The sequence below is a fragment of the Mandrillus leucophaeus genome, unplaced genomic scaffold, assembly GCF_000951045.1.
Source record: "Mandrillus leucophaeus isolate KB7577 unplaced genomic scaffold, Mleu.le_1.0 Scaffold203, whole genome shotgun sequence".
NCBI lineage: Eukaryota > Metazoa > Chordata > Mammalia > Primates > Cercopithecidae > Mandrillus > Mandrillus leucophaeus.
In genome coordinates, this window is record NW_012102066.1 from 3,497,780 (window position 1) to 3,508,731 (window position 10,952).

Genomic DNA, 10,952 nt, shown 5'->3' on the forward strand with positions numbered 1-10,952 from the left:
TGAAAGCCTGCAAAATTCTTTAACTATTGAGGCAATAAAAAGTTCTCTCACAACAAAATTACAAATCCAGATAATTTATAGGTAATTTTACCAAGTTTCCAAGGAATAGATTGCTCCAATATTTCCACAAACACTTTCAGAGAATAGAAAACAACAAGGGAAATATATTATCAGCAAACTGAATTAAACAATATATAAAAGATAACATGCTGTGAGCCACTTGGGTTTATCCTAAAAATGGCAGGATAGTTTAAAATTTGAAGAGTCTCAAGAATCACCGGTTCATAGACATTTATTAAAACATATGTGGCATTATTAAAACATTTGGTTCTGTGCATAACCAAAAGTTATGCACAGGTTGACAGCATAAGAGATTCTGATATCCCATGTTCACCGACCCAGCTGTCTATCACTCCTTGTAATGTCACCTGAGGCTATGTATGTTGAACCTCCTGTGGCATGGCTACTTCTCCTAGTAGGAAGCATTTTGATCACTCCTAAGAACCCTTATAGGAAACACAAACAAATTTAATTTGAATGCAACATCAAATTAATTAGTAATAGCTTTCAGAAATGCTGTATTAGATGGGAATCTAGAATAGAGCCTTGGCACCGGGAGAAACAATGTTGTATCAGCCAGCAATGTTTGCTATAGGTTTAAGAGGAGTAGAGAAAAATACATGCATGCCAGGTATTTTTCATTCTTGGAAAAGCATTTTTCAATTCAAAGCCTATTATAAAATGAGCCACAGTGTCTAGCTGCCCTACAATAGAACTCTCAGTGCAGCACCATGGCTTACCACTGGAATGTGTAGAGGTAGTGTTACCTATGTAACAGGGAAAGAAAGTGTGCATTAGTAGGCACTAAGAAATCCTACAGAATAGCCAAACTCCCTACTTTAACTTTCTACCATCATTAGATGTCTAAGTTGTACTCAGCTCTATTTCCATGGTTTTATACATTGAACAGATCCAGTCCTTTACATTCAGACAAGTCAATCATTTGTATAGTACAGGGTTTATCCGTTTCACCAAGCATGAAGAATCATCTAGATGCTTATTAAAAATATAGTTTCCTCAGGACCACCCAAGACCCTGGTCCCAAGGGTTCAAGGAATCTGGGTGTTGTTTTTATTTCTCCCATAGTGATTCCCATTCACTTTTACAAATCGCTAGTGGAGTGGTTATTGCACACCTGAGAGGCAACCTGCATAAATTAATGATCAGTATGATGGCTCAATAACAAAGAAATAACATCACCTGACTTTTCTAAATCTCATTGGTCATTGATCACGTCGCATTCTCAGTGACATATCAAGAAGGGAAGGGGTGTGTGTAGGAGCCACTGCTCCAGCAGGGAGGAGTATTTCAGTATCTTATCACTGACATTCTTTGTAACTGCCAACTTTTGCTTTGTTTCATCGTTTTAAAAATCTTTATAGCCAGTGGACCCCTTACTGCTTACAATCATGCACACGTTGCCACTGACTCCTTTCTTTGGTAACCACAGTACATTCTAGTTAACTACCACACATTTACAATATCTCATTATTTTGTGTCTTTACTTACTTTTTGTCTTTCTCCCTGTATAAGCTCTAAGCTCCATGACACACTTTGTCAATTTTTTCTCTATGCCAGATGCTAGTAATTATAGACTTACATGGCTAAAGCACGTACCCATTTTGTGCCAATTGCAGGGATTGAGGTTACCAGATGTACTGTGGTAGACTAATGTTGACTTAGGTCTGGAAAATGAAATAAAAATTAGATAAGTACAACAAAATGGAAAGCTAATGAAAGAAAAAATAAGGAAAAATAATATTTAGACAGATTGGTTTCAGTAACTCATCTGATTAAGGCAACCTATGAAAGGCTCCATCATTCATTCTTTCTCTGGGTTAACAAGCAAAATGGAAGAAGACTAGGAAAAGCGTGTGTGTGTGTGTGTGTGTGTGTGTGTGAGAGAAAGAGATGTTAAATAGGAGTGACATATTATGGAGCACATATGTGTGAATTCACATAAGAAAAATTTAATTCTGTTTACCATTCACTAACAGACCCAAATATATGAATAACCTATTTCTTTTCCTTTGTACCAGGAAGCTTCCCCACACACTGTGACTGAACTTTTGGCATTTACCAGAGTTCAATTAAAAAATATATTCTCTCATTTCATCAATTTCTATCTCCTTTGCCCTAAAAGAGAAAGCTGAATTTTAGACTACTGAATAGACAGAAAAGCCTTTTGGTTATCAAGAATTTTACAGTTAAGTGATTTAAAGGTTTTATTACTTTATGAGTAGCCAAGTACTAAACTGTATTTTGAAAACAACTCAACATATATATGATGGCATATTAGGAACTCCATAAAATATTGAAATACACACTTTCACACATTTGGGGTCTTGTACAATGACATGTCTGTATTTGGAAAATGGGCCTAATATATTCACTCTGCCCCTCTTGAAACCTTTGAAAGCCCAGTTGAGCATCCACACCTGTGAACTGCAGTATACCATCCTACAGCTAGCATGAGATTGACGACTGTATCAACTGGAATTAAGTCTGCCACTGCCTTTGGAGCAGCTTTTAAGGCCCGAAGAAACCCTTTCCCAGCCTGCACAGGAAAAAGAACATAAAATGTTAATCCAGGTCTTAAATAATAGCTGGGGCTAAAGTATGTATCATCAAACTGATTATACTAGTGCAGTACGTGAAAACAGCTAACATTGATCCACTGCTTACCAGGTTCTTATGCTAAGTCTGACTTCCTCAGTCTATCCTACCTTCCCAGCCAAGCGCATCTCCAGCATTTCCATGAACTACTAGTGTTCCTCACGTTCCTTTAGGGAATAAAATTCCTCGAATTTGTGAGAGGTTAATAAACTAAATTAACAAACACCAAGAATAAACTTTTACATCTTAAAAATTCATAAAACATGTTAAGAATTAAGGTTATACAAATTTCCCATTAACTTTCCCATTAATATTTGTTTACCATTTCCTTGATGATTTTGTTTTCTGCTAGGGTTTATTAGCTTACAAGCAATAGTAGGCACTAAACGTTTAAGAAACATTTATTTGAAAAACATTAATTGGTGAAATTCCACCATTAATAAAACAAAACTTTTTTTTTGGCTTGGAAAAATTGCCTTATTATTTACTTTTTATTCAGAATCTCAGTTCACCTCACAGATCACTGATGTTACATAGATGCAAGAATTAGAAATTATTCATGTCAATAATTTGTTGAGTTTATGAAATTGATTCTTTGTGCTTTGCATGTTTCCAACATTGATTTGCAATGATTAGCACTTTCTTATGTTACTCAGTTCTGTTGTCTTATAACTAGCTCCCCTTCTTTCGAACATAAGAAACCAATTTAGAACATTCTAGAAAATGTAAATAAATATGCAACTTTGCATATAATGAAACCCGCTTTGGGATCATGTTAAAATAATGATGTTCTAAGTCACTAAACGTTCACCCCAACTGAACTTTTGTAGAAGAAAGAGTTGAAGGCAGATGGGAAACAGAAAGAAAAGGGCTGCTTGAAAAATCAGACATCGGAAGGAAGATCTTTGTCACTGTTACAATTCACTGTCTCATATTCATATTGCAATTCATGTTGAACCTAGTTCTGGGAGGAACAGAGACAGAGTCTGAAGCGCAGTCTAAATCCCTAATAAGATTTAAACGCATTTAGATCACTGATTTCCTATTCATTGTACAAAACAGTGAAGTGGGGTTTAGACCCTAAATGCTTCAGTGTGAGCTGTGCAGTCCCACAGCTTGGCTGGATCAATCTGGACTTCGGGGAGATGCGCACTGAGGGCTGTTTACCTAGAGGAGCCACGTTTCTCCTGGTAAGAGATTATTGAAAAGGTGTTGCCTATATTCATGGAATTTTGTATTTGAAAAATTTACTGCAATTGGTAGTTCTCTTTCTTGTATTCATTAAGAATTATTGATGTATATCTCTTTTCTATACACACACATAAACTCTTACATGTGTTTTATAATCAAGAATTTAATAATCTTTGAAGATATTTTTACTGCATCCTCAATTCACTGCACTAATTCATGTGATTATAAACGGCAAAAAGGAGGAAATACCCCCATCTTGTGGTAACTAAAGAAAAGTCCTGATGCTCAAAGACTTCAAAAATAAAACTCCTAAATAGTAACTGATAGCACATTACCTCTGTTTTTCTGATAAAAAATTCTCAAAGAATAAAATAATTTCATCCTGCCTCTATATTACAATTAGAACAATTAAAATAATGTGCCTCAATTGTTAGTAAAGTAGCATTTATATTTTTGGATCAATGAAGCTAAGTCAGCACTAAGAATTTTGTTACTCTTCCTCTACTACATTTCAGGGAGTTATTTCTTCATTGTTATACATACCGCAATAATTAGTCCATTAGGTCCATTTATATTATCAACCCAACCCTAAAAGAAAGAAGATTTCTGTTGGTTACACATTTCAGAAAATTGTTTTATCTTTGGAACATCTGCAGTCTAATCTTAATAAATTTCAAACAAGAGCACTGAGATCCCAGCCAATAGAACTATCTAATTCAGTATTATTTAGATCTCAAAAGATAAAGGCAAATCACTGGCCATTTTCTGTACTTTATTTGACTGTGCAGAAATTAGAATTTTGCCAGGATTGTTTTTCTTAGCAGGAGCCATGAATGGTTTTCTGGTGTTTTATGACCTCTTATGGACCTTGTCCTTATATCATGATCTGCTAAGCAATTCACCAACCATCCTTCTCCACCTTAGTCCTGGTTTCAGCCTCCTTAGGAGAACATTGAAAACATGATTTGTGTTAATGGCCCATTTCTTGACATTTTTTACCAGCTATAGAGTCCATGACAGATATATATACGTGTGTGTGTGTGTGTGTGTGTGTGTGTGTGTGTGTGTTTCTGTATGTGTATTGACTTGCTTAAAGATGTTACAGAGAAGATTATGTTTAAGAGCAGCTAGAGGGAAATGTGTTTTTAAGTTTGTTTCTTAAGACCTAAGCCATTCAGCTGACCTTATTATGTCTCTTTACATTACAGTGTAAAAGTCAAATGTGTGTGTATAATGGGAGAGGAGAGAGAAGAGAGGAGAAGATGAAAGGATTAATATTTGTTGAGCCTTTTAGTAGGGACCAGGCTTTTACTTGAGACTGAGCACTCCTCATACATTGTCTCATTAAATCAACTCTCCAAAGTAGTATCTGTCCTGTTTTATGGAAGGGACAACTCAAAAACATTGCATTACCAGTAAGTAGTGGTGCTGGAATTTATCCCAAAGCTTCACAGATTTGCTTTGAAGAAGATGATGTAATTCAAAGTACTTTCAAAAGGTCATGGCAGTATGCTGAGGTTTAAAAAAATTAGTATTCCTAAACTGAGATCCTTCTGTGAGCTTTGTAACTCTTGTTTACCCTGGCAGTTATAATACTACCAATTTGGCCACCAAGGACATTCTGGTATGCTTAAACTATAGTAAGAAAGCCAAGATATGAAACCATCACCCATGGGAATTTTGAGACTAGAGTAATTAGAAGCTAATTTAAGCTCTCCATCCAACTCTAGGACAGTCAAGGTAACTGCCAGAGGAGCTACATGCTGGAAACCAAAGTGGAATTTTGCCCTAGTTCATATTCGATCGGCTGCACTTAGCTATAAATCCTGAAGAGGAGAAGAAGAAAGACATCAGAAAGTAATTGGGCTAGAAGAACCTTAGTTTGGAAGCAAAACACAGAATCCAGGTGAGTGGGCTTACGGGGAAAGGCTCCTGCCAAGTTGCTCCCACAATGGAGGGCCTTATGATGGCGATGGTTAGGCTCCTGCTCTCCTGCTGCACCACCATTTCTCCCAAGGCCTTGGTGTAGGTGTAAATATTGGGCCAATCTCTGATCAGCTTGGGTGCAATCTCTTCAATAATAGCATCGTCTAACCACCTAAAAGGTAGTCAGAATAAAGAGAATTCTAGTAACGTATGTTAGACAATAAACCAAAAGGAAAATGTGAGACACAATCAAACAAAACTTCCACCTTTTGGCCTTGGTTCTGGAATTCAGAACAGTCACATGATACCAAGGTTGAGTGTGTACCTGTTCAAAGCATGTACGAGCCCTTTGCTCTCCACTGCTAAGCCCAATCTTATCCTATGCCCTCCCATCCAAACAGATAGGTAGGTAGGTAGGTAGGCAGGCAGGCAGGTAGGTAGATAGACTGATAGAATCAATAGCAATACTACTTTATTACGAATAATAGTATAGGGCTATTAGTACTACTTTATTAGTACTACTTTAGCTCTACTGCTACTTTATCAGTATTGATTACTACTTTATTGTAGTAGTACTAAAATAGAGGTTTAGTAGTACTATATTAGAGGTTATTTTTACTTCCTCTCCAGCAAGCTCATAAGTACATTCATTGAACACATATTTGAGTCCCAGTCATTCTCCCAGTAGTGTGCTGAATGCTGTGTTCAGGGCGTTAGAGGCTCTCATCCAAGGTGCTTCAGTGGCAGCCCTACTCAGTGTTGTCCAATAAAAATCCGATGTAGTAATCCTGAAGCCTTTAGCTTTAAATTTTAAAAATTTCACTGAATGCAACTCAAATCAAAGCGACTACTTTTGGCAGACTTACAATCTGTTTTAGCAAACCTATGTAATGCATTTTTGAAGATCTGTTTAAAGTCTATGCTAATAACTTGATAATTATCTCCAGAGATTTCCAGTAAATTCTGAAGTCTGTCAAGTGGGGTGATTATAGTGCTCTGAAATAGCTTCAAAATCACGATTATTGACTACTCCTATTTACAAGATAATGTGTATCATGAATAACAAAGTTACACAGCATCAGCCTAATCTTTCTTAAAAATATGTCAGAACCACTTGATAACCCCAAAGTCTATCTACACCTCTCTAAGAAAGCAACAAAAGTATTGTCAATTATATATGTAACATTCTTCTAGTTAACAGATCTATGTGGTTAAATTATTGATATAATATAGCTTTTTAAAAATTAAGCTGCCAAAATATGCTAGTGTGATTTTTCTAATCAATGTGGTACATCTATTTCCACAGAACTATACTATTTTGATTGTAGAAAATCTTCAGTTACCACTTGGCTGATATGACAAATTTTTGAGCAACTAAGATGTACATGATGTTAAGACGTATTCAGAATCACAACTTTCAATTTTAATGCCTCATTTGATCCTGAGTTAGAACATGGGCATTGACTATAATGTTTCCATTTTTCTTGCTTTGCTTCTATTAGTGCTGAGTGTGTTCTGGAAACTCAAATATCTTTTCATTTAAATTGAATAGAGAAAGATTGAGGGGTTCTAGAACTAAAAACAACTTCCACTACATAGAAATATCTAGGGTATTTTAATTATATGGTCACCTGGGGGCTGGGAAAGAATACAGGATGATGCGGACACCTCTCCATCTTAACAATAATCCTACCACTATCTCATTTCATACAGTGGATTGACTGACCTGAGACCATTTTCTCTCACCTGCAAAAATATGCAGTTTATGAAAACCAGGTCTTGAGGGAATAGAGCTTAATTTCAATAAGGCTATGAAGAAAAAAATCCTAGAAAACATCAGAGCCCAACAATGTGCTGGGAATGTATGTCACATGGCCAGTACCAGTTGCTGTAATTAATGCTGGGGTACATGGAAAGGATAACACTTGGGGGATAGGGGCCTTATAAAGCTTGGTGAGTTTGCTTGTCTTAGAAAATTTTGGTTTTGTAGATTTCTGACAGCACGCATGCAAGAAATTTTAATATTCTATAGATGACTTGCCTCTGCTACTCTCAGCTACACCTGTACTCCACTGTTTTATCTTCTCATTCCAATTGTACTTGTGAAAATGGCAATAATTATACTCATTCTAAATTCTCATGAGGATAAACAAGAATATTCACAACTGCATTTAAGCTCTTTGATAAAACAAAATGAGCCAATAAATCTAAGGCATTGTTATTTTTTAATAAAACAACCAGTGAGCATACATCTTTGTCGGTAATAGTTTTAAAATGTCATTTCTGGCCCAGTGCGGTGACTCAAACCTGTAATCCCAGCACTTTGGGAGGCCGAGGAAGAAGGATCATTTGAGTCCAGAAGTTTGAGACCAGCCTGGGCAACATAATAACACCCTGCCTCTACAAAAAAGTTTTAAAAAATTAGTGGGGCATGATGGCGTCCACCTGTAGTTCCAGCTACTCAGGAGGCTGAGGGAAGAGGATTGCTTGAGCTTGGGAGTTGGAGGCTCCAATGAGCCATAATTGTGCTACCATACTCCAGCCTGGGTGACAGAGACCCTGTCTGAAAATAAATAAATAAATAAAACAAATAAAAATAAAATATCATTTATAATACATCTAGACCATCTGCAGCTCATCCAGCCACTTCCTAGGTTCAGAGGAGATTAGTGTAATAAACATGCACATCCACTGGTTGGGCCAAGCCATTCTTAAGACTTAAACAGTCAATTCAGGGTTGCTGCTGTTGTTTGTTCTCAATTTGTTTTTAAAACAGTAAATAAGTTAGCATAGATAAAAAACACTACATAAACCAAAATGCATGTCTGAAATTAATCTAAATGTCCTCCAGTATACTCAAGAAGATGTTTTGAACCCAGGGGTCTCAAATTCTAACCTTGAATTGCTTCAGAAGCAGCATAAAGTCATTTAAAATTTCAGAAAGCAGTATGTATATGTCTATGTGTGTTCACATATACACACATACACAATTTCTTCTAAAGATTACTATCAATTTTGGATTCAAACTTATTGAAGCAACATGATTATATCATTAATAGTTTAATTATTTGTGTATTTACTGAATGAAATACCAAGAGGCATATGTATTTCCCCTCCCCTGATCCCCTCAATTTTCTTATGCAAGAAGTGGGCAAGCCTTGTAGTTTATCAGGAAATCTGTTAGAGAGTAAGTAGTGGACACACTGCCTTATGATAACGTTTGCTCTCTCTTTCTCCAGGCTAGATTATGTCATTCTCTTGATTGTTGTAGTTATCAAGTTGTATTTGCTTATGTGTCTTACTCCCCACTGGACAGTGAGTCCAGAAGAGCAGGGATGATAATTTTTATCGCAGGTCTAATCACCTTTCTGCCCCCAGGAGCCAGCTGCCTTATTCAGTAAATGGATGCTCTTCCGCATGATAATCTTGATTGGCCAATTTCTGTACTATATAAAGTTCTGGGAAGCAGAGATAGACAATGATAAGGGAGAGTAGATGAACTCAAAAGAAGACAAGGTTGTAGAGAGAATGTGGGAAAGGAAGGAAGGGGATATCTTTGTAGAGCAGGAAACAACATTGGAAGTAAAGTGTCCAGTGGCAGTGGTGAAAAGTGTTGACCAACCTCGGTTTGGTGAAGGTGGCTTCAAGGTCAACTTAAACTTTCCAGTGGGAAGCAGGGTATTTCTGAGCATAATGCTTATGGAGAATTGGCCTCTGTATTTCCCTCAAGACTTTTACAGAGCACCTAGCCTGGCTCAAACATGAGCCAGATGCTGAATACCCTGACAATGGCCTGCCATTGTGAAAATTACTCAGTTTGGTTAAGGAACAATTTAATCTTATTCTGGTTTGTAATTTAAAGCCTGCTAATATCAAAGTACACAGAATTTTCATTTTTATTTAGCTACTTAAATATTTTGAAGCTGTGCCGTCCTGAAATTAAAAGCACAAGTGCTAGAATCAGCTTTCACCATTCCCCTAGAAGAGATCAGCTTTTTTAGTGTTAACAACGTGTTCTATAGCACGAAGGCAAGACTACTGTCCACCGTCTGACCTCCTTTCATATCTCCCAGAGGGCTGTGATAAGGGCCACTGCCGCTGGCTGTGGGGGCCTCCATTCCCCTGCCTCTCACACCTGCACCCTCAGTGCACATGCCGCCTCTCCTTTTTTACATGGCAGATTAGCTGTGTCTTCTGGTGACCGTGTAGCCTCAGAAGTGTGGTTTTTAGTGGGTGCAGATCTACTAGGAACTTTCAATTAAAGCTTCTAAGAACTGAAAGACAACAGGAGGGGAGGAGAGCAGGAGAAAGAGGGAGCATAGAGATAAAGAAGATAAATGGTCCTAATTTCAAATGAAGACTGCTCAGTGAAAAAGTTCCTTAAGGCCCTCTTTCCCAAACTTGCCTGCTCATAAATATGAATTACACAGGGCCCCTGGGAAAAATCCAGATTCCTGGGTGCCATTTGAGAATCACTAAATACATCTGCGGAGTTAAGAGTCTGATAATCTGTATTTTCAACATGCCCTGGAAATTCCAACAGTCAGGCAAATTGGGGAATCACTAATTTAAAAGAAGTTCACTCCATAAACTGAAGTCATTGAGATTTGAATATATCAGGATTAGCTCTCAAAAATGCATTGCTTCTTGGAGTAAAATTTCAACAGAATTGAATTTTAAAAGAATTAAATCCCTGGTACTAGAAATGCAAAACATGACAAGTATGCATGTTCTAATTGGAGTTAATTTGATAGGTGCAACCTCATATGCAAAGCAGTAGCCATGTCCTATTGTTTTTTTATTTCCCAAAACATGGAGGTGTTTTTTATATCTGTTGCCATGCCCTGGTTCTTGTCTTCCATACCACTCCTCTCTGGTAATGAGTCTTGCTTCCTCTGTCTATTCCCTATGCTAATCCACTGCCTCCCCCCACCTTTGGCCATATTAATATTCCTGAAGCCTACTTTCATCGGCACTTTTCCATGATGAAAACAAATGAACAAACAACCCAGAATTATACACAAAAATGCATGCACACACGGCCCTCCTTCAATAGATCTCCACTGCCTAGAGAATTAAACACAATTCCTCTGCATAGTATGCAAAATCTCCACAGTATGGCCCAGCCTACCTCTCCAGTTTGATCTCTAACTGCTTCC

The 10,952-nt window shown here is 37.2% G+C and overlaps 1 protein-coding gene across 3 annotated transcripts in view; it reads right to left on the reverse strand.

Moving 5' to 3' along the window:
- FAR2 (fatty acyl CoA reductase 2) overlaps positions 1-10,952 on the reverse strand; it is a 189,411-nt gene that overhangs the window by 16,145 nt on the left and 162,314 nt on the right. For all 3 annotated transcript variants that reach the window (XM_011979574.1, XM_011979576.1, XM_011979575.1), the window contains 4 exons: positions 5,788-5,965; positions 4,411-4,455; positions 2,499-2,617; positions 1,678-1,745 (listed from right to left, as the gene is read on the reverse strand). In XM_011979574.1, coding sequence (XP_011834964.1) covers positions 1,678-1,745; positions 2,499-2,617; positions 4,411-4,455; positions 5,788-5,965 — 410 coding nt within the window. The remainder of the gene's footprint in view (positions 1-1,677; positions 1,746-2,498; positions 2,618-4,410; positions 4,456-5,787; positions 5,966-10,952) is intronic.